The sequence below is a fragment of the Juglans regia genome, chromosome 13 (genome assembly GCF_001411555.2).
Source record: "Juglans regia cultivar Chandler chromosome 13, Walnut 2.0, whole genome shotgun sequence".
In the NCBI taxonomy this organism is placed as follows: domain Eukaryota; kingdom Viridiplantae; phylum Streptophyta; class Magnoliopsida; order Fagales; family Juglandaceae; genus Juglans; species Juglans regia.
The window spans coordinates 8,184,994-8,208,504 of record NC_049913.1 but is presented as its reverse complement, the minus strand read 5'-3'; the positions used below and the strand labels follow the sequence as shown (position 1 = coordinate 8,208,504).

General features: G+C 35.0%; 2 protein-coding genes across 4 annotated transcripts; one reads left to right on the top strand and one right to left on the bottom strand.

Annotated features, from left to right (window-relative positions):
• Positions 1-4,611: 4,611 nt before the first annotated feature.
• On the top strand, positions 4,612-13,595 carry LOC108997359 (protein MEI2-like 4). Of its 3 annotated transcripts, none has more exons than XM_018973574.2 (15): positions 4,612-5,332; positions 5,686-5,936; positions 6,143-6,188; positions 7,186-7,473; positions 7,680-8,113; positions 8,238-8,396; positions 8,587-8,703; positions 8,792-8,940; positions 9,282-9,379; positions 9,478-9,888; positions 10,451-11,102; positions 12,249-12,333; positions 12,472-12,540; positions 12,619-12,798; positions 12,915-13,595. In XM_018973574.2, exons 2-15 carry the CDS (start codon positions 5,856-5,858, stop codon positions 13,065-13,067), a joined length of 2,922 nt encoding a protein of 973 aa, XP_018829119.1. In that variant the 5' UTR covers positions 4,612-5,332; positions 5,686-5,855; the 3' UTR covers positions 13,068-13,595. The 3 variants fall into 3 exon arrangements, with proteins under 3 accessions (XP_018829119.1, XP_018829122.1, XP_018829118.1); XM_018973577.2 differs by having other exon boundaries at positions 5,669-5,936; positions 10,466-11,102; XM_018973573.2 differs by having other exon boundaries at positions 5,669-5,936.
• A 245-nt stretch (positions 13,596-13,840) lies between these two features.
• On the bottom strand, positions 13,841-19,306 carry LOC108997360 (OVARIAN TUMOR DOMAIN-containing deubiquitinating enzyme 1). The gene is made up of 10 exons (XM_018973578.2): positions 19,124-19,306; positions 17,491-17,757; positions 17,222-17,287; positions 17,059-17,142; positions 16,804-16,926; positions 15,451-15,503; positions 15,265-15,314; positions 15,089-15,189; positions 14,415-14,698; positions 13,841-14,227 (listed from the first exon to the last, which is right to left on the bottom strand). The coding sequence occupies exons 2-9, from the start codon at positions 17,656-17,658 to the stop codon at positions 14,435-14,437; spliced, it is 909 nt and encodes a 302-aa protein (XP_018829123.1). The 5' UTR covers positions 17,659-17,757; positions 19,124-19,306; the 3' UTR covers positions 13,841-14,227; positions 14,415-14,434.
• Positions 19,307-23,511: the final 4,205 nt, after the last annotated feature.

Below are 23,511 nucleotides of genomic sequence, written 5' to 3'. Positions count from 1 at the left end.
AATTTTAGATAAAAATTAAAAGTTGAATAAAATATTATTTTTTAATATTGTTATTTTTTTAGAATTTGAAAAAATTGAATTATTTATTATATTTTATGTAAAATTTTGAAAAAATTATAATGATGAGATGAGATGAAATATTTATACTATCAAAACAAGGCTTAAATCAATACAGATGACTAGATTAAAGAAGAAGAAGTTTTTATAAGTGAAAGTTTTTTAGAATTTAAAAGATGTTTAGACAAAAAAAGAAAGAAAGATGTTTTTATCTCATTTTATATTATTTCAAAAATTTTTATATAATTTTATTCTAAAAAATAATTTAAATAAAAATATTTTTTAATTTTAAATTTGGTATCTAATCATTATAAATTTTCTAAATTTATAAACAAAACATAAAAAAATAATTTAACTTTTTTCAAATATTAGAATAAAAATTATATTAAAAAAATTATATTCTAATGATATTTTAATTTTATAATAATTTTATTCAATTTTTTATTTTTTAAATTTCAATAAAATATCTTAAATAAAACAATGTCTTTACTATTCACTGATATATATATATATCTCAGTGTCCAGCATCCCCAAACTTTGTAACCAACTCTGTACAATAAATTGCCATAGTACGGTGAGGACCAACATTAACCAAAGGCGTTAACTTTATTATAAGGAGGGGAGCTTCCTGAATGGGCCAAATCGGTGGCCATACGTAAATAAAACAAGACCGTAAACAAACAGCTCTTGATTCGAAACATGGTACAACTGTATAGAGATTCGAGTTCAACGGGAAAATTGTTGGATGACACACGTGAAAGGAAATATAGAGGAGGATACTCTTGGGGTGTGCCTCAATATAGTATCATATCGGATAGGAACAGAACCCTGTCCCTGTGCAACACCGATCATTACTCCCACATGTTCCTTCCAATCATTCTTTCTATTTTATTGCCTTTCCCCAGAATTATTTAATCCCTTCCCGCTCTCGGTCATGTTCCTTGTAGTGCAGACACTACTCTTTATCTTCCGGGTTAAGGGCCACTTTGGTAAATTCAAAGCTGCTTCCAACTTTATCTCGAATATTTCAACTTCTCTTATCTTTTAGATGAAATCAGCTATTTTGATGAAATTATCTCGAGCTCGGCTTATCCGCTCAATAATTGCAATGGGCCGGAATTGAATTAGTAAAACCTAACATCCTTTAATGAATAAAACTGCCTTTAATGTGACCTTCAAAAGGCGAAAAATGTTGCATGCATGTAACGCACGCACTTAAAGTTAAGGTGTCACATACCGCAAGGGACAGTAAAGCTACTACAACGCATTAATTTCGTAAGGGGGAGAACCTCATATCCCTTCCATACCACCTGGCACCTGCTGCGATTGGTTTACTGGGAACTGCGTGCATGTAAGGAAGTCACGAAGGATAAGGGTATGTTTGAAAATTAAATTATTTTGTTTGTTATTATTTATAAATTATTTATTATTATTTATAAATTATTTTATTATTATTTACAGATAATCGATAATATATATATATATATATATATATATATAATAGCATCCAAACGGAGCGGGCACCGATTCCATTACCAATCATTTCACTTTTGGCTTTTATCACCATTCCACTTTTATGTAATTTCCATACTTAAAACTGGGACGAGCTGGGATGCAATATATAGTATAAACAATACTCAACCTCTCCGAATTATTATCCCATAATAAGCATACGAATCAATTAAGAGGAAGACATGTGGGGCTTTGCTTTGGAAATCAGATAAAGTCAGGGCCCGCGGGTATGTTACCTTTATTTTTTCTATTTTTTTTTTTAATTTTTGTCTGGACATGAATCTGACGAGTACTTACTATTTAAGACGATGTTTGGCAATGTGATTTTTTTTTTTTAGAGTATTGAAGGGATTTCTATACACAGAATGGTTACTCCAACCACTTAACTGCTCATATATTGAGAGGGAAAACACACACAGAAAGCATTAATTTGAAATAGTTCGAATTAACTTTACCATAAATGTACGACTTTGAGATAAATTTTGTTTTTTGCTATTGAATTATTACAGCCATAAATAAATTATACAAAAATAATATTACAAATTGATTTGATTTTATATAATTTGTTAGATCTATTTTAAAATAAAAGTAATTTTATAATTTAATAAATCACATCAAATTATACTTATTTATGAGATTATTTTTATATAATTATTTTATAATTAGAGTATTTTTATTTAATTTTAGAATATTACTCGACCACGTAGTACAATATTGTCGAGACTCGAAACTTGCAGGCCTTCTTTAAAACCTCTGGGCAATTTTCATAGACGCAATTCTTTGTCACGTCTAACTCCAAGGACGAGTTCAAACGACAAATGGAAGCTTACCAAGCCTTTCTTATAATCCATCCGAAAACAATAATCCACAGAATACAAGACCAAAACAGTGCGTTGCGACCATAATATAACGTCTACTTAACGAGAGAGGTTTGGATTCAATATCTATATCAACTCATCTCAATTTATTTTATCTCATAATTATAATTTTTTTAAATTTTTACATAAATATAATAAATAATTCAATTTTTTAAAATCTTAAAATAGTTTTATTAAATTCTCACGTCAAATATAATAAATAATTTAATTTTTATTATACTATTCATAAATCATCTTAATCCATTTTAATTTATTCCTGAATCCAAACCTCTCAAAGCTGAAGGCTGGTTTGAAAAGTGAAATAAAATGATAATTTTATAAATTATAATAAGATAATAGAAAAAAATTAAATAAAAAATATTATAAAGTTAAAATATTATTTTAATATTATTTTTGTTATTAAATTTTTAAAAAATTGAGTTATTTTTATTTAAAAATTTAAAAATATTATAATAATTAATTTAAAAATATTTATATTTAAATTATATTTAGAAAATAGAAGATATAATATGAGACGAGAATTTTTAGATGAAAAAGAAATGAATAATGTTACGTATAATTGTGAAGTACATAAATATTATATAATTATTTTAAAAAATAATAAAATTTAATATTAAAAAATTAATTTTGTATATATAAAATTTATATTTATTTATTTATTTAAAAATATTTACATAATATTTACACATTTATAACAGGAAATATCATTTGCCAAAAGAAATACTCACATGCTCTCCTTGTCATTGTAGTGTCGGAAGCGAGCATCTAAAATCTGTTGGGTAAACGTTAATTACGACCACGTGTCGATCAATTCCGAGAGTTTCACCTTTTTAAAACTCAACACATCATGAAAGCCGAAAGGGTATCATTTTATTTCTTTTTGGGTCTTTAAAATTGGGCATGCAAAATTATCCAATCCAGTCCCTACACATAACATTTCTCACCAATAATCTAAAGACGCTTGGCAAATAAAATCTTGGGAAACCCATCTCTCCACCACAATTTTGAAACCTCATTGCGGCTCTGCTGCACCAGATTATATCCCGGGGATAATCTGATTGAACACCGCACGCATCTCAAGGACCCTCTAATTAAAGATAGAGAAATGCTTATTGAGCCGATGGTTTATCGATAGTTTGACCGATAATTTAATTTTTTTTAATTTTTATTTAGTGATTAAAAAAAATATTATTTAATTTATATATTTTTTTATTAAAAAATATATTAAAAATATAAAAAATTCTTTAAAAAAAAACTTTGAAATGCACTTTATCGATTCACCATCGGTTGGGACCATCGGTCCAGTAGCACTATCTTAAAGATAATTCCAAACAAAACAAGGACAAGCTATGATGCTCTTGTCTAAATATTTTTGATTGATTAAAAAGTGATAAATATAATTTATAATTAAAAAAAAGAAAGAAAATTAGTAAAAATCGTACAAATCTAAGAAAAAATATGTTACAAATTTGACAAAACGGTATGGAAGTTGGTACAAGTAACATAGTATTATTTGATTAAAAAAACTTAAAATTACAGTTTACAAATTAAATTATGCCATTTAAATTATATAGATGACTCTATAAGAATTTAATTTTCTTTTTCTTTTTATATAATTAGGAGGGCAGTGGAACATTTTTTAAATAATATAAGGTTATTTTAAAACAATTTGTTGACTAAAGAGTTTTTATAATTAAAAAAAATATATAAACACATCACCTAAAATCACTCAATAATTAATATTTAATTCTATAACGTTTGTAAAAAATATAATGTTGTGGAAATTATAATATATTTCTATATTAATATTTCTTTAAAATGTAAAAACAAAATTAGATAAAAAAATAATAGAGAATGTTTTGTCTTTTTTCTTTTTTTTTGTTGAGACAGAGAATGTTAATATCTGTAGTCTGTACCAAACACCCCCGAGTTATTTTCGCCTAATGTTTATGAATTATGGATTTAGATCAGATAAAGACCGTTACCTAAACCATCGCCTTGCCTTTTTACCTAAAAGCGACAAACCGTTTCAATAGCTCAATCATTTATCTCGAGGGTATTATCGTCGTTTCATTTTCAAAACCAATCACCCACACGGCTCGGTTCTGCCAGCATGGCAACGAGACAAAAGAGATTATATCGAAACACACAGGAAGACTGCCCTTGCAGTTTGCCGACCACACAGCGGGATTCGGACTTGACACCGTTAGACGGTAAACGGCGACCCGTTTTCCCAATACCACCGACCCTTTTTGGATCTCCGTTTGCTCACAGACCAAAATTCCAAACTCTTTCTGACTTTCTCTCTGGCGAGCGCTCGGAATCTCGCCGGAGAGCCTCACTGGATCGCCGGAAACTCCATTGATTGCGAGGAAAGGTTTCGAAAACTCCAGCGGAGCTGAAGATAAGAAGAGAAGGAGAAGGGGGTTGAAGTAAGCTTGTGCTCGTGCTTGTGCTTGTGAGAAAACATGATGGCATAAAAAATCATTTGAAAAATAGAGGGGGAGGTAGGGGGTGGTGGTTAACGTGCAATGCAGGGAAAAAAGGCATCAAAGCTTTGGAGGATCTTACACGGCACAGATTCTTAGATGATCCCCTTCTCCAATCCCCTTGCCTTATGCCTTAATTTATTCGATTTCTCTGTCTCATTCCCACCTCGGTTTTTAATATCTTTTTCGCCTATGTCCCTCTCCCTTACATGTGTATATATATCTTCTTCCTCGATTTGTTTCGGCTCCAGTTGCGATTTGGAAAAGAATTTCTGCTCTTGAATTCTCGTCGCAATTTGATGCGTTTGGGTGCAAACTTGTTTTCTGATCCATTTTATCGCTGCTCTTTGGAGTCCAACCATTAGATTTTGGTTCGATCTTGGGCAAGTCGTGGAGGTAAACTGTGCCATCGGATGTTGAATTATAAGATTTCCGTTTTATTTTTGTTTAATAATCTCACTCGTGTAATCTGCTTTTGATCTTACTGATCTTCCCGAAAGTTGTAAAGAATTTTGCGATTAGTTAGTTGCGTATTCACATGACTCACAGTTGATGCCGGTTATTAATTTCTGTTTCTATTTTTTCTTAGTTTATGTCGTACATCCGAGATCTTAAGCTGATCCAAGATAGTAGGGTTTTAATATTATGATTTACCTTAGCTAAAATGTTTTATGCGTGCTGTGCTGCTATTGGCTTGTCTGGCTGTGAATATCGTATCTCAATTGCTGACAGGAATAGCTACGGTGCAGATTTGCTGACAGGAATAACTACGGTGCAGATTTTTTTTTTCCGTTCTTTTGTTGGAGAGAATTTTGAATTTATATAGAGACGTGAATGTGGCTGTCGACACCGGAGGTGGAAATTTTATTCTGAAGGCGTTTATTTATTTGGAAGGATTTCACCACTCTTAGGTATTGCAATGCCATCAGAAATAATGGACCAACCTGGTTTTTCATCATCATCCTCGTATTTCTCCGATGATTTATGTTTTCCCAACGAGGTACTGAACCACTGCTTGCCTGTTTATGTTCTGATTCTGTGTCAAGTTTATCTTCTGATGATGGAATTCAAGATTCAATGTAGGCTAGGCAGGATTTGTCTATCGATCAGTTTGTAGTTAAGAATCTGAAACGTTTGATACATCCTCTCTGTCGAGTTTGTTGTTCCAATTGTTCTCATATTTCTTTCCATATTTATGCTTGGCAGAGGCAGTTTGGTTTTTGGAAGTCGGATAACATGCATGGTGGCTTTGGTGAGTTCCGTCAACTTAGAAAATGAAGGTCTTACTGTTTTGGTTCATAAACAAAATTGTTATGCATTTTCAGTGGATTTGTTTGCCCTTTTCGAAATGAATGTACAATTTGTCACTATCAGAATGTTTTTGAACTTGAGAGCGTTATAATTGCAATTCAAAGCATATTCTCATATATACTAGATAGTCACACTTGTCTCCCCCCCGTCATATTTAACAAACGAAGAGACCTTGACTGTTTTCAGTCTTAATACAAGCATGAATGGGCTCCCCCCTAAATTTCCTCATCTATGTAGGACTTGTTCTGTAGATTCAAGAGGGGAAGTTTGGGTAAGCTATAGTTTCCTTATTTTTCTCATGTCTTTTAGTCTTGGCTGTGGTCAGTATTCTACTTTAAATGTTGTAAGAGTTGCATGCGTCAGATAGTGTATAACTAGGAAGTTGGAAATATCTGAAATCTAGAGAAAACAAGGCCTATGCAATGAGCTGTTTAATGGTTACTATTTTTGACAAAGGTGTAAATATTTTAGATGTTAATTAATAGATTGTTCTTATTTAATAGAGTTTTCGATTACTTATATAGAAAATCTATTAATTAATAGGTTAGCATGCAAGATTCATATCCGTAACTAAGTGGGTGTCATTGCTAGTGTAAATTTTTTCGGTAATTTCAGAACCAATATTTTTAAATATCTCAAATATGGTTTTTCATCTTTTTGAGGAATGCACTCTGGTGTTTTTTCTTGCTTAAAATTGACACCTGGTGTGGGGTGGGGTAGGGGAAGTGAAGATCATGGAAAATATATTTTTTAAGTGTTGCTTTTATTGCTTAAGTGCACTTATGGGGGAAGCACACAAACAACATGCTTTCGAATCTCTTTTGTTGATGTTACATGGTAATTTTTTATGGAATTTATATTTTGAATGTGCTGTTTTGAATTGAATATCTGAGAAGCTGGTTCTTAAGGAGTAAAACTCAATCTAACGTGATGAACAGCCAACAACAATTCAGTCGCCTCATCACCTATGGAGAATCTTGTTCCAGTGGAAAGCCAGAGAGTGAAGTCCCAGGAACATCCAGAGTCTTTCTTAATACGAGACGAGCAAGTAAAATTTAGCTTAAATAGGCATGCAGTGGGATCAGGGAGAGCATCTAGTCATTCATTGACTTTGAATGTACAGCCGGCATCTTATGCTATGGAAAGCAACAAGAGTAGTATGATGGGTACTCAGTATGAGAGTAGTCTCTTCTCGAGTTCATTGTCGGATTTATTCAGTAGGAAGTGTAAGTCACCCTTTCGATTCACTTTCTGTATAATTGCACATGGCTTTGTGCTGGTGCCAGCTCTTATCCTGAACTTTAGACCTCGTAATACAACTGGCTTCATTGATTTCTAGATTTGGTATCTTCGCTGTAGGTTCCATTAAAATATTTTTTGCTGAAGCGCTAAGTTTATATAATTTAATTTTGTATAATTCTTCTTGACGCAGGGAGATTACCGTCAAACGATGCTCCATATGGCCATTCTGTTGATACCGTTGCCTCCCACTATGAGGAAGAGGAACCTTTTGAATCCCTTGAAGAAATTGAGGCCCAAACCATCGGAAACCTCTTACCTGATGACGATGACTTGCTTTCTGGAGTGACAGATGGGCTTGAGTATATTGTCCAACCCAGTGGTGGGGATGATGCAGAAGAGTTGGACCTTTTCAGCAGTGTTGGGGGTATGGATTTGGGAGATGATGGTTCATATGATGGACAAAAGAATTCTGACTTTACTGGGGGAGCTTCTAGTAGTCAGCCAGAGGCATCAAATGGTTCAATAGCTGGCGAACACCCGCATGGCGAACACCCTTCCAGGACACTGTTTGTTAGAAATATAAATAGTAATGTTGAAGACTCTGAGTTGAAGACCCTTTTTGAGGTGAGTGTTTTCCTTTGTTTTTACTGGTGTTTTAGTTCACACGTCATGTGTATTTTCACTTGGATATTATTCTTGAAAGAATATTGGTTTTTTTTTTTTTTTTTGTCATTTCGTGAATGTGCAGCAATATGGAGATATCCGCACTCTCTATACAGCTTGCAAGCATCGCGGTTTTGTTATGATCTCCTATTATGATATTAGAGCAGCCCGAAATGCGATGAAAGCACTTCAGAATAGACCAGTGAGGCGCAGGAAGCTTGACATACATTACTCGATTCCAAAGGTGAGCTTCTACATTTTCATGCCTTATTTATGCATGTTGTTGTTTTCATTAACCTAAAAATATCGTAGTTGTACGTTTTCAAAAGGATGTCAGATTATCATTATATTGTCGAGTTGTTCGTTAGTGTTTTATTGATTTCTACATATCCATTTTCACTTGACTTCTTGCCTTGTGGGTTGTCTTTTGGAAGGATAACCCTTCTGAGAAAGATATTAATCAGGGTACACTCGTGGTATTTAACCTTGATTCCTCTGTTTCAAATGATGAACTTCGTCAGATTTTTGGTGCCTATGGAGAAATCAAAGAGGTAAATTTGTGGCTTCTGTCTATCATTGACTTACAAGACTATGATGTTGGTTCTAATGCATGGTCAGTTCTTGTTCATGTGTATGCAGATTCGTGAAACCCCACATAGAAGTCATCACAAGTTTATTGAATTTTATGATGTTAGAGCAGCAGAGGTTGCCCTTCGTGCATTAAACAAGAGTGATATTGCTGGGAAGCAGATTAAGCTTGAGCCAAGCCGCCCTGGGGGATCAAGACGGTAGTATTCTCTATGCACAATAATTCTGCTTTTACTGTTTGTATACCGTTTCTCACTTTTGCCTTTTACTTTTGCCCATGTTGGAATAAGAGTTAAGTAGGATTTTACTTATCAAAAAAAGTTAAGTAGGATTTCATTTGATTAACCACTAATCATAAGCATAAGGTCGCAGGATCTATGCATTGATATGGTCTATGCTTCTTACTTAACTATGTTGCTAAATTGGACAGAGTATGGTGCTTTGATTCCTGCTGAAATGACCTTTGTGTTATTCATTGTTTTGGATCCACTACTAACATATCTTTTTTATCTTTCATTTGGGTTTTTGTTTGTTGCTGCAGTCTGATGCAACAATTTCCTTTGGAGTTGGAATGTGATGAACGTGGCCCTTACCTGCAACAAAATAGCCCTCCTATTGACTCAAACACTGGCTTCTCTGGTATGGTAACTGGAAATAAATTTTTTCTCTTTAAGTAGTAATTTAGTGGGGGAAAAAGGCTACTATGTGATTGTCATCTCACTAAGTCTTGTTGACAGTCTCAGTCCCGCATGGTGAAATTGCATCTAGTGGCATGGATCATGGAACTATTTTGGGGGTGCACTCTGCTATACAAGCTCCATCCATAGAAACTGCATTTCATCATGGGATCTCTTCTAGTGTACCAAACAGCTTACCCTCACTGGTGAGACTTGCATCAGTTGGCAATCAACCTGGCCTTGCTGAGTCTGCACATTCACCGGGACAACTGAAATTTGACATTCGTGGCACGACGACTTTTCATCCTCATTCACTTCCAGAGTATCATGATGGTTTAACTAATGGCGTCCATTTGAACTCGCCGGGTACCATGACTACAAATATCAATCCCAGTCCACCAGAAAGATTTGATAACAGGCAGTTGCACAGGCTAAACTCAAATGCACATCCAATTGAACTCAATGAAGCTGGTAAGTGCAATAAATAACCAGGTGCATTTTTTTTTAATGATTTTCATGATGTATTTTTCAGTTACCTAATTTTATTGATGCCATGTAGTTACTTTCGAACTTTTCTTGTGAAGATGAAAAAATAAAGATAAGTTACTAAAAGAAATAACAAAAAGCACAAACAATAAAAGAAAACTTGACTCTGACAACCGGCTTCTCAAAATGGCGTATATTCTTCCTTGACAGTTCAAGCATATCTGATCAGTCTTCAATATAGTTTATTCTGTATAGGTCTTAATTGTGCCCCTAGTTCCCTGAACTGCATCCGATACCCATGTAATGCCAGCAGTAGGGAAGGCAAAGTTACCTCTCAAACCGCTTGATATACTTGGATAACCGTTCATGTAGTGGCATTGGATGTGGTGATTTGGTACACTATCACTTTGCTGCATACTTGATCGAGCCTTTTTATAGCAGTGTCATTCTAGATTAGACCCTTTGGTTTAAGTAATTTGCTCTTCTTCTTCTATTTTTCCTGTGTTTGTTTGTTTGTCTGGTTAACTGGTTTTCCTCTCTTTATCAGTTTTTGGTTCTGCAGGTAATGGGAGCTGCCCTCTTCCTGGACATCATTATTCATGGAATAGATCCTACCACCCTCAGCCTCCAGGAATGATGTGGCCAAACTCACCATCATTTGTCAATGGAATTTGTGGATCACATCCCACACCGCGATTGCATGGATTTCCTAGAGCACCATCTAATATGCCGAACTCAGTTTTGCCCATAAATAACCACCATGTGGGATCAGCACCCTCAGTTATGGCTTCACTCTGGGATAGACAACATGCTTACACAGGGGAATCCCCCGAGGCTTCTGGATTTCATCCCGGTTCTCTTGGGCACTTGAGGATTTCTAATAACTCGCCGCATGCAATGGAATTTGTTTCTCATGGCATCTTTCCTCACATTGGTGGAAACTGTATGGACCTATCTGTTCCCCCCAAAAGTATAGGACTCCAATCCCATAATCAGAGGTGCATGGTATTTCCTGGTAGAGGCCAAATGATTCCGATGGTTAATTCATTTGATCCTCCAACTGAACGTGCTAGAAGTCGTAGGAATGAAGGTGGCTCTAGTCAGGCTGAGAACAAAAAACAGTATGAACTTGATATTGACCGGATAATGCGAGGGGAAGACAACCGAACAACACTTATGATAAAGAACATTCCTAACAAGTAAGAGGCTCCTTGCTTGCAATCTTGAGATCATATTTGTAATAGTTGCATATTACTTCTTTCCAGTAAAATTTAGTAGGGCTTTGACATCAATAGGGTATTAAACTAGTCTGCGTAAGGTGCACAGCACATATGATCCATGGGGCCTTTGAACCTAGGTAGGACTTTCTAGTAAGGTAAAGGAAACTACATAATTGGGAGATAGGTTTTCTTTCAGTGCACCCAGCAGGTGCCAAATCCTCAAAGCCTGACACGTTGCCCATCTTTTCATCACTTTAAGAGGATGTTTAATAGATGAAGGCGTTAAACTGGGATTCTCGATCTTTGGAATAGAGAGGGAAACTTACTTATGCACACGTCCAAGCACAGGCTCTTTTTGTGTTTTTGTCCAACCACTCAGATTTCTATGGTCTTTACCTCAATTTCGTTAATCCAGCGTATCTTATCTTTTTGGGCTTTTGAATTAACTAACACTTGTAAGCTCTTTGGTTTCAGACTGCAAGTAGATTGTAGCTTCAATCATTCACTCTTTTTTTTTTTTTCTGGAAAAAAAAATCATTCAGTTAAACTCATGCAGTTTGCTTTCAAAATTTAAAATCCTTCTCAGAAGGATGGGGCTGGGCTGGGGGAAGCAACCGACTTTGTATGGGTTGCATCTATGGGAGGGTATGGAGTCTTCTTTGAATCGTTCTTTTTCTTTAGCAAACAATGGAAATGACCGAAACTGTACTGAACTACTGTTGGCTAAGCCCCACCCCAGCCAGGGTCAAAATTGCCCTGGAGGCGTTTTGTACTATTTGACCAACAGGTCATTTCATGGCTTGCTTTATGTGGTGGTTTTAAGACTATATAAATCAAGCTAATTTAGATAGTGGATATGTAGTGCAATGCATTAAAGCATTTCAAGGTAGGAATTGGAGTGTAGAAAAAAGTAAAAAAAAAATGGGATTATACATTTTTACCATACTAGACTGTCATAGAAATTGCTTATAATTCACAATTTTTCCAATCTGGCTGCAAGAAAGAGGAATCCTCTCATTGGTTAGTATGGTTAACTACATTTCCTTTTTGGCAATTTTTCAATTCTGGGATTAATGTGGTTATAATTGTGGGTATATACTACTGATAAAAAAAAAATAATTGTAGGTATACATCAAAGATGCTTATGGCTGCAATAGACGAACGCCATCCAGGAACCTATGATTTCATTTATCTTCCAATTGATTTTAAGGTAAATGCAATTTTCAGTGCAATTGCCCTCTAATTTTGTGGATGAGGAATTGTGGTATGGGTAGAACAAGATTTGCCATGTGATTTCTACATGGTTTTATTATCTGTAACATTGACGCAGTCTCAACATTTCTTGCAGAATAAATGTAACGTGGGGTATGCATTTATCAACATGAAAGACCCTACCTTGATCATTCCATTCTATCAGGTTCATTATGCGTGAGTCTTAAGGTGAAAAATATACGCACTAAGGCTAAATCTAAAAAAAGATTCCCAATTTCTGCAGGCATTCAATGGGAAGAAATGGGAGAAGTTTAATAGTGAAAAAGTAGCGTCACTTGCATTTGCTCGCATACAAGGTATAGCTGCTCTCATCGCACATTTCCAGAACTCAAGCTTGATGAATGAGGATAAGCGGTGCCGACCAATTCTGTTCAATACCGATGGCCCCAATGCTGGTGATCAGGTATGCAAATTGCAACAAAACACACAATTTTAGATCCTAATTACTTAATTTATGTATTTCCTTTGGATACTTAAAAAGATGATCCGATCTCATGTCGACGTTTTTCTGAACTGCAGGTTCCCTTCCCAATGGGGGTTAATGTTCGTACCAGACCTGGAAAAGCTCGGACCAACACCCATGAGGAGAACCAAGGAAGCCCACCAAAAATGGGAAATGGGGAGGATTCTGCTGGAGATCCATCTTCAGGTTCCTCAAAGGAGTCAGACTAAGCGAGCAACCTATTTTTGTGGGCACTAACCTTACATTACTGAGTAAACTAAATCTTTCCGACCCAATTACTGGTGACATGCTCTGTATGGCTGAGGAGTGGGGAAAAAAAATTCTCTGATGCTTTTGACAAGCTACTTAAAAAAAACTTAAAGAGGACTGCCTGACCATAGCCGAAGTATGTTTCGGCTTTTCTTATCAAATTTTGTGACTGTTAAGAGGGGGTGAAAGAAAAGAAAAAGAGCGTCGGGTGGAGCTCCAAATTTTGGATGGATTTGAGAGGATTAATTAAATGACGTACATATGTAAAGGAGTTTCTGAACAATGAAGAGATGTTTCACTGCGTTTCGAGGAGGCTTCTTGCCATACCTCTTCTTTTTCTTTTTTTTTTTCACTTTTTTTCCTCCACTGGTTTTGTTGTTTCTTGATTGCCGTGCTTGGAACCTATCTGTAATCGTTGAGGTATTAAGGTCAGAGAGCTTCTTTTGTTAAACTAACTTTATATTGTATTAAGTTTTACTTTTGAGATATGTATTCGTCTCGAACCTTTATCTTTTTGGGAAGTCACCTGCAGATCCTCGATGATCTCATAAGTGAGATACCTTGCTTTTTTCCCTTCTCTATGATCGATTGATAATATCTTAAAAATTCTTCACCCCGCAAATGGTTCCCACAAAATGCTTTGGACCACAACATAACATCTAACCAAGCTTAAAACCGTGTGGACCTGAGACGCTAAAACTGGGTGAGCCCCGACACCTGAACCATAAATCTCAATACAAGTAACCAAACGAACCGTAGACTTTCTCCAAAAAAGTTAACAACATATACTGAACTATGAGTTTTGAGTTTCAACCCAACCAGGAGGACTAAACGGGTAATGTTTTAATGAATGCAATTCCATAGTTCACGCAATTCATAATTGAAAGCTACAACCGTCCCAAGTTTCAGAGAACCTCATGTTTATGTCCCATTGTCAGTCACACAGCTCGGAAGTTTTTGAACAGTCTCAGAAAAAGTTACAGCATGAACTAAAATACAGAGCTTTGGCTTTCACCTTCCCACAGCAGATGTCCAAGCCACCTTCCCACAGCAGATGTCCTATCGACAGAGATTTAGCCTGAGAGCAGCCCCGTTGGCTGACAAGGACGTCAAAAACAACCTGTAATACATGTATGAACATAAACTCAAATAAATATAATCTCTTTAGAACTAAATTCCAGGTGTGACAGAATATAGAATATTGGCTTCCGCTTGTTCATTTTTTTAGGTCTAGATTACAGCTTATCCTATCAGGGGCCATAAAGGGTAAATTGTTGTGACCCAAGAGAGACGTAAGACAAGCTTACCATCAAACATGTAATGAGCATCACTTCGGGTAGAGAATATCATAGTGACCAGGGCGATATAGCAAGGTGATAAAGGGACTAACTGTCTCAGAGCTACCACTTGCATTTGTTAGATCACCAACAGCAGGAATAAAATCATGATGATTTACACTAACACCACCACTATCACAGGAGCTGCGATCAAGGTACACGACACGGATTGGCACACCCAATGCATCTGACAACGCAGTAATGTGCACATGGTCACTCTCTTCACCCATTGGTTCCACTGATGACTTGCAAAACTACACAAAACAGATAATAACACGTGAGAGAGAGATGGGGCTTGAAATCTTAAAACTGCAGGCCTGCAGTAACAATGAAAAGTTTTAACCATACTTGCCGGGAAACAAATTATCTCCTCAACGATTAAAATGTAACGATGCAGTGGCATATAGTAACCCAACAAATAACATTTTAGTTTTAATTCCAAACATCAACAATTACTTGACTTACTCTTAAATGGACATAATGACTCATCTACATAACAATGACTCTGAATTCATACAGATACTTATAATGGGTAATTACACAAGCCACTAGCAACAAAATTTAATGATGGGTTGAAAGAGTTGAAAGAACGCAAATGTAATGCTGATGAGTATGCCACCGAGTTTGTAAGACATCGAACAAACCTGCTCTACGGTTGTATTTGTTAAACCCATTATAAAAGGTTCAAAAAACTCTGAGCGCCTTCTTATTTCACCAGAGGTAACAAATCTGAAAAACATTACAACTATCCAACAAAATTTGTCAGGAATGTGGCAAGAAGCAAACTAGATCAAGGAATTTTGGTCTAAAGGTCACTCACCATAATCAGATATTGATTGATCTCGACTCCTGAGTAAAAGCTCATCTTGACTGCAGCAAATAATAAATCGTGTTATTTTTCCACACTGAGAGTAACTTGATTTAAACTATTGCAGACAGCACATTGTTTGGCCATCAAATTACATCTGTGAACAGAACAGCCTTGAAAGGAACAAGTTGTCAACACCTTATTGAAGTTTCATTTCCTTGAAGAACGCTTTCCAGCTGCTCAAGGAATAACTGAGAATTTTTTTTTTTTCACATGGGATAGAAAAATATGAGTGAGTATTAAAGCTTCCATCATAAAACTACAGACCACTGGTCAGCATTTTATGATTTAAAACATCATAAAAAACTTCAAAAAAAAAAAAAAAAAAACATTTTTATAAGTAAAGATTTTAAAAAAATTTAACCAAAATAACAGCATATCTATTCTTCCTGCAATATACACGTGGAAAATTAAATTTTGGAGAAGGCTCATGCCAATGATTGCCCAATACTTTATGACCCCCTCATGGTCTACACGCAATACATGTCCTAAGCACTCTAACCAAGTTTCCAAGCAGCCTATGTTCTTGGAGAAAAAAATCAATCATTTCCAAAACCAAGGACATGTCATTTATTCCCATAGCCAATTCATACAAGAAAAAAGGAAAAAGAAAAAAAGAAGTAAAAGGTCTATGTCATTGTCTGCCCAAGGCTTCATGACCCAAACAGTACTCATAAAAAAAATAGAAAGAAAGGAAAACAAATTGCTCCATGACCCAAAGCTGATCCCCATAATAAGTCATAAACAGTCAATCGGTCAATTCCAAGTTGGAGAACCAGTACCATTTAGTATGCCACCAATGTAAAACAATAGTCATTTGTGGACAAAACAATTGTTCATGTTAGAAGTCTGTAAAATAAGACATGGAATTTCAACTCTGCAGGCCCCAAAGTTTTGTGTCATTTATTTTATTAATGGAAAATTCTAAAAACGATGGAAAAATATGTTTACTTTCAAAAGGATAATTTGATACCTAGGAAATACCAAATCAGCATCCTTTCCAGGCTTTAAGGAATAGAAATATCAGGTTTGATGGAATTCAGTCACTAAGAATCAAGATGTTTACCAGTTAAGCTAGTCATGTTGACATTAATTATTCCCCCATGCTATGCATAACGAAGGTATTTTAAAAACACGGACCAGCAAGTTAGTGATGAATAATAATCTGAAATGATGTGCTAAGTTCAATCTATGTCTCCACTCTAAACCTCCTATGCAAGTATAAAATTCCACATGTTGAACCCTACTCATTAAGGTGAAGTCTAGACCCAAAGGAGTGTTAGGATAATAATAAGATGGTTTTATCTGTCTCATTTGAAAACTGTGGCATTATATCCACTCTAAGGAACTGACTAATATGCAAACATATAAAGAGCAAAAAGTGAAAAAGAAATCAATGTAATAAACATATAAAGAGTTTAGAGAGAGAGAGAGAGAGAGAGAATGGCTATAAGTTCACCGCAAAAAAAGTCTTTTTGATAAGTAGTTTACCGCAAAAAAGTCTTCAAAAGTGAAGTCTGCATAACCCAAGCTCTGAAGTGTTTTTCTACATTGCTCAACATTAACTTTGACATGATCAACTTCTTTCCGATCTTGTGATTCCAAAATATGCTCCTATGTGCGCAGCACAGCAATTATTTAGTAGCTAAAATGACTTCCTTACTTCCTCACCAAGAAAAAGCTTAGGGTAATCACCCAGAGTGTACATAGATGAAAAGAGTCTGTAAGATGCACATTAGGACATACAAGGTATGAAAACATAAAGCTTCGAAAGAAGCAGTTTCCATCTCCTCGTGTTCGCCGAATTGCATCATATTTTTCACCAAGAACCTGCATAACGACATATAGAAATTGATTTTAGTGAAAATGATAACTGCAGGATGAAATGCAGAACACGCAACAAGAGAACCTTAATTTTTTCCAACAAGATAGGGCTCCCTGATTTATATTCAGCTGCCAGTGAAGACAGTGGCTCCTGTCGTCGCATCACCATCGAATCAAGATAATGGCATCAGTCAGAATCTATAAAAGCTACAGTGATTTTCTTAGAAGAAAATAAATAAGGGAGAATAAATTATGAGTTGTAGAAATTATATTATATTATAAATCTAAATCTAATTATAATTATGAAAGAATCAGAACATGTTTTGTCCAATGCAAGAACTTGGTTGCTCTTGCCTTATTGCCTACAAATGGGGTTTTATCCGCTTCCTCAGCCCGGATTGCAGACTGCTGCTGCATAATATCATCATCTCCAAAATTTGGCCAATCATCAAACTCAGGTGTCGGAGTGGATGCCGCAGCCTCCAATTCCCCATCTGCTTTGGGGCCTTCCTGATTCTGCATTGTCTCTTAGTGAAAATAAGAAAACTTTTCTCGTTCAGTGTCCTCTAAAGTGGACTACGGATTACTTATATGCGTGGCAGCAATATGCTTAAGAACTGCCTGTGAGAGATAAGACCATCAGTTAGTAAATGCCTTTTTGAAACCCCCAAACTGGTTTGAAATGCTCATTCAATAAAATAGTTTCGATAAAGCAAATAGAACTGCTGTTATTGACATTTTTAGAAGCATGCAATAAAAATAAATGTAACAACCCAAGGAAAGTCAAGCTGCATCTAAGCTTGTACTCCAAAGAGACGTAAAAGTTACAATCAAGCCATTTGGAATCATTATAAACCATGACTTTTCCTCCTAACAAATGTGGGATCTCATTCACCACACTCGCATACTACGTCTAGGGTATTACAATCTCCTCCCTTAAGTCTTTGACGTCCTCCTCGAGTCATTCTCTTATAGGTGGCACGGCTCAAGCCCCACATTTATAGCTGGATATTGACTTTGATGCTATTTGTAACATTCTAAGAAAAGTTCCAACTATATCTAAGCTTATAATTCAAAACGACTAGTCAATATTACAATAGGAGCCCCTTTAAATCATCATAAACCTCAATAATTTCTCTATCTTTTTTTTTTTTGATAAGTAACAAATATTATATATTAAAGGAGAAATCAAGTACACTGAATGTATATGAGAAAACACATTGTCCAAAATGACCCAAAAAGCCCCTAATGACCCAAAAAGCCCGTGAAAAGAACAACCCAAAATACACCAGACCGGTCCCCAAAACACAATAATTTCTCTATCTTAGGCAATGTAGGATCCTATTCGCCACTCTCTCATCCTAAATCCAATCTGTTACATTCAATTACAAGAAGTAGAGACAAGGGGGTAGAGGATAAAGTCTAATTTAGCAAACCAAGACGCCTGCGGCCTGCCTATGGATGATTCGCACAGTTCACTACCACTCAGAAATATAATCATATAATCTACTTCATGCGGATCAATCAATCAGTAAACTACGACGTCCAATTTGTTATTTTCATTTCAAAAGGTCTCGCGAACAACCATATAGAACCGGAAAATAACATTCCTATTGAATTGAAAAAGAAAAGTGACGGATTCAAGTTAATGACATAAAGGTTGTAAAAAAGAAAAAAAGTAAAGCGTCTAATCTGAAGTTTCGCCTCTCCACTCTGCTGAACTGTTAATTTCTTTGCAATCAAATGTGTGTTTGTGGACACGCAAACATATGGATCCTCTAACTAAAACTCTTAACATTTCTTGAAGCGTATTAACGTATGAATTACACGTAAAACTAAAGAAATCGCAATATTCAAAGAGAAACTAACAATCAATTACGTGAACTTTCATAATATTCCGATGTCATTTATTATCTAAATCCTCCCAAGTTTGTGACCTAAAATCGAAATGTAACTTGAACACTGGAATGAGTATGTGAGAGCATACCTAATCTCGTCAAATACGGAGTATGAATTGATTAAATGTTTTGATCTCTGAAAGTTTCTGTTATACCTAAGGATCCAATTCGAAACGAAGGTGGGGGACGGCGCTCTCTGGCCCTCTCGGGCCGATCTCCAAGTAACTCGAAGCGCTTCGGTTTCGCTCGATTTTGATTGACTACAGAGAGCGTCCTCCACAAAATTACTTTCGGCACCCTTTTATACCACTGGTTTGTTTTTTATTATTTTGTCATTATTTTTTCATTTTATTTTCCTCTTCACTCCCTAATTCTTACAAGCATTGTTTTTTAAGGTAATAAAATTTTTGTAAAAAAATAGATTTTATTAATAAAATATAGTTTTTTTATATTTTTTAATATAGAATCTACCTTTTTTTTATAATCACTCGTATGAGACTTATTTATTTAAATCTTATATAAATAATTTTTTTAACACAAAATAGTTAAATTATTTATTAAAAATATAAACTATTTTAATCGTGCTTTTTCACAAAATTAGGTAGATAATAAAATATAAATATAGTTTTTTTCTCTCTGGAAAATATCAATATAGTTGATGCTTTATAGTTTATACTGACTAAATACTTTTCATTTTAAATTAAGGTTAACATGAAAAAAAATATATTTCTTTATACAGTCTTGGGAGACAAGTTCCACACTTTCATTTAAAAAAAAAAAAGAATAAAAATGATATCTACATGAAAAAGCCTCATTTCTTAATATTAGATTTTACTTTTCTAAAATGTAATGCACGAGACTTTTACATTTTAAAATTGTATCTAACATTACTAAAAAATATTATACCAATTGGATTTATAAGGTTCTGTCACTACTTAGATCATTTTGAGGTGGGCATGTTCCACAAAGCACAAAAATTCCAAAAGCTCTCATAACTTCATTCTTAATATTATTAAAAAATATAAAAAAAATTAATTCCAAATTTTTAAATTTGATATCTAATCATTGCTTAAACACAAAAATCATTACAATTTTTACAAACTTAAAAAAAAAAATCTCAAAAAATTATATTTAAACAACTTTTCAACCTTATCTATCCACTTTCATAAGCTCCAATACAATACTTATTTTTTAAAAATATTATTTAAATTTTTCTCCTTTATTTCTCAAAATATAATCTCAAACAAATTCTCACAATTCTCAAATATTTCCAAGCATGCCTTAACTCCATCTCCTCAATCTACGGCCTTCTAAAATGTGTGGCTACTCTATCATTTCTCTTTGGGTGGCTCTACATTCACCATTGGGGCTCCCGCTAGTACATTTCATTTATATTTTTTTTTTACATGCATTTTTTAGACATTTTCAAATATTTTTATAATAAAAAATCACAACATCATTAAAAAATATTTTTTTAATTATTAAATTAAAAAAAGAAAAATAAAATCCCAATGGGAGGACTAGCATTTTCCTTTTTCTTTATAAAAATGCTATCATGTCCCATAATTTACACCACCACTATGTCCCATTAATGTGGCACCGTAATTTATTAAAAAAACTAAAAGCACACACATATAAGAGTATAAGGAATTTAGGAATTTAGTTTTATTCTTTTTGTATTTTCGGGAGCCATTTTGTTTTAAATATATAATTTTAATTTTTTTAAAATAAGCCACATGACATCCAGAAACAAATTGAGCAGTATAAATTAAAGAGTATAGTAGCATTACTCTCCTCTTTAACTTACATGTAAAACAAGAAAGATTATTTCTATTTTTTTTCGTTTTAAGTCTGTCACTACCAATGTATGCAAATATAAGCTCAACCCCAAGTGTAGGAATGGGTTTTCTGCTTCAAAGACTTGAACCATTTTCTGCTTTTCAATATTGTCATGCATAAGCCGATGAATGGTTAAGTTATTGGACTCATCTTGATAGTGAGATAATATAGTTTTAGATGAATTAAATAAAAAATTGTTAGAATATTATTTTTTAATATTAATATTATTTTAAAATTTAAAAAAATTGAATTGTTTATTATATTTTGTGTGGGAATCAATGAAAGTTGTAATGATGAGATGAAATGAGATGAGATGAAACCATCTCTATATCCAAACAAGGCCTTAATCCACTTCTTAGGTTTCCTATTACATTCATCTATATTATAATATCCTTCATATTCTGTCACTTCGTATTTTGGTTAAATTCCGATTATGGTCTCATTGTGATTCTACTTATATAGAAGAGGATAGAGTTCAGATATACACATACAAAAGAAGTTAATTTATCCATCTTCTCTTTCTTTGTATAATCTCGCAAATTCTCGCACTATATTCTATACACAAAACCGAAGACAACACTCCAACTTTTGGACCCAAACCGTTGAGTTTGAACCCTTTCTCTATTAGGCTCTGCCTCTACTCACTCAGCAAAGATGTCAAATCACTGATGGCCGAACGAGGCTTTGAAGGCTCAATGGGCCAGCGGAATTAGCACCCGTAGCCTTCGTCAGCTTTCGTGCTTTCATTGCATATTTTCAAGAGAAAAACACTATAAACATAAAAAAATTCCATACAAATATGTGGCACACTGATAATATGCCACGTGTTTTTTTCTTTCCCTTTATGATCCTTATCACCCCGTGCCTTTCCACTCCTCTCCTCCCCCGTGCCTCTTTCTTCCCCCTCCCTGCACCAGCCATGGCGGTTGAGGACCACCTCAGGGTGGACAGAAGTCGCCAGCGGTCCAAGTGGCACTGCCGGCTATGACATGGGAGCTCACGACAGGGGTGGGGTTGTGGCTTGCCGTGCACATTTTGTGCACTATGGTTGGTTGCGGTGTGGTCGCGGTTGCGTGGCAGGGGTGGTCACGGTTTGTGTGGCCGGCGGCTGGCGTCCGACGTTTGGTTGCCAAGGTGGTCACGGCGTGGCTGGGGTGGGCGCAGTGTGGCTGGGGCGGGCGCAGCACGGATGGAGACGTGGAGAGGCACAGGGTGGTTGCGGCGTGGCTAGGGCGGTCACAACAAGCGTGGCTGACGAGCATCTTTCGGTGTTTAGGGTGGTCGACGGTCTAATGGCCAGAGTGGTCGGGAACCGCCGGCATGGGGAAGGGAGAGGGAAAAGGGAAGGGGGAGGGGAAATGCATGGGAAGATAATGGAGAGAAATGAACAAAAAAAAAAAAAAAGCACGTGGTACCACATCAGTGTGTGGAATTCTTTTGTGGGATTCTTTTGTGTCTCTAACAGCCCTATTGCAGGCTCTCTTTCGTCTGGCCATGGTTGTGAAGATGTGGGCTTCTTCTAATATTCTTGTTTTAAATATATCGTCATCTATTTTTTTTTTAACAATGACTCTTTTTATAAAAATTGAAAAGTGTTATAGTTACAAAAAAAAATCATAAAAGTAAATTAATATATGTATGGTTTCATATGGTCTGTTAGATCTATTTTATAATAAAAGTAATTTTACAATTTGATATACTATATCAAGCCACGTCAATTTGTAAGTTTATCTTTATGTAATTATTTTGTAGCCAAAATATTTCTTATAAAAAAATTATCATTCTGGATTACACATGATGATGTGACATTTTAAATAACATTATATGTTTATTACTTAAATAGGCAACTACGTAAGGCGCTAGGGGTGCTCCCCCTCCTTGCCCCGCATGGGCTGGGGTTGGGCCCCGCATCCCAAAGGCGGGGCAGACTCCCAATTCGTCCCGTCCTTTGCCTACTTCAATAATGAATTATAGTCCTCTAGACTCAAAAATTATTCATGGGTTAAATGGTGATTAATTGAGCTGAATTATTGCATATTTTATTCATTTAGAATCAATATATTTTATTTATTTCATTACATTATTATTGGTTTTTGATGAAAAAAAATAGTTAAGATGAATAAATCCGAGTTGTGATTTAAATTGGTTAATAGCATGATTTATGCTTAATTTTATAACTTGTGATTTAATTGGACAATGTTCATTCACATGCACAACATATTTTTGATATTCTATTATTCTTATTCTTATTTTATTTCTAATTTCAAATTCAAATGACTTTCAAGTGGACAAGACGTTGAAACAATTTAAAAACTTTCAACGAGTGTAGGACTCTTCAAATAAGGATAATGATGGGGTTTGAGAGTAATTTGGATCAGAGTCAAGTTTTTGACATAATAGACACATATTAGTATTTTAATCATAACTTTCTGCACAAATATCGGATTGATAAGATTCTTGATGCGTTGGAAAGTTATCTTAAAGGGTTACAAAGTTATCTCTAATAAGAATTTTTAAATTCAAACTCCTGAAGCACATAAGTGGCTGCCAAGTTGAGTCCTAAAATTTAAGCATTTTGTGTGCGGGAATATGAAGACATTATGGTTTCTTTCCTACCCTATTTAAGCATATCATTAGC

Coding starts and splice junctions, on each gene's coding strand:
- LOC108997359 (XM_018973574.2), top strand. CDS start 5,856: ATGCCATCAGAAATAATGGACCAACCTGGTTTTTCATCATCATCCTCG. Junction 7,474..7,679: donor GGATTTATTCAGTAGGAAGT/GTAAGTCACCCT, acceptor TTCTTGACGCAG/GGAGATTACCGTCAAACGAT. Junction 9,380..9,477: donor CTCAAACACTGGCTTCTCTG/GTATGGTAACTG, acceptor TCTTGTTGACAG/TCTCAGTCCCGCATGGTGAA.
- LOC108997360 (XM_018973578.2), bottom strand. CDS start 17,658: ATGCAGAATCAGGAAGGCCCCAAAGCAGATGGGGAATTGGAGGCTGCG. Junction 15,504..16,803: donor CTTTTGAAGACTTTTTTGCG/GTAAACTACTTA, acceptor AAAAATTCTCAG/TTATTCCTTGAGCAGCTGGA. Junction 14,699..15,088: donor CAAATACAACCGTAGAGCAG/GTTTGTTCGATG, acceptor TGTTTTGTGTAG/TTTTGCAAGTCATCAGTGGA.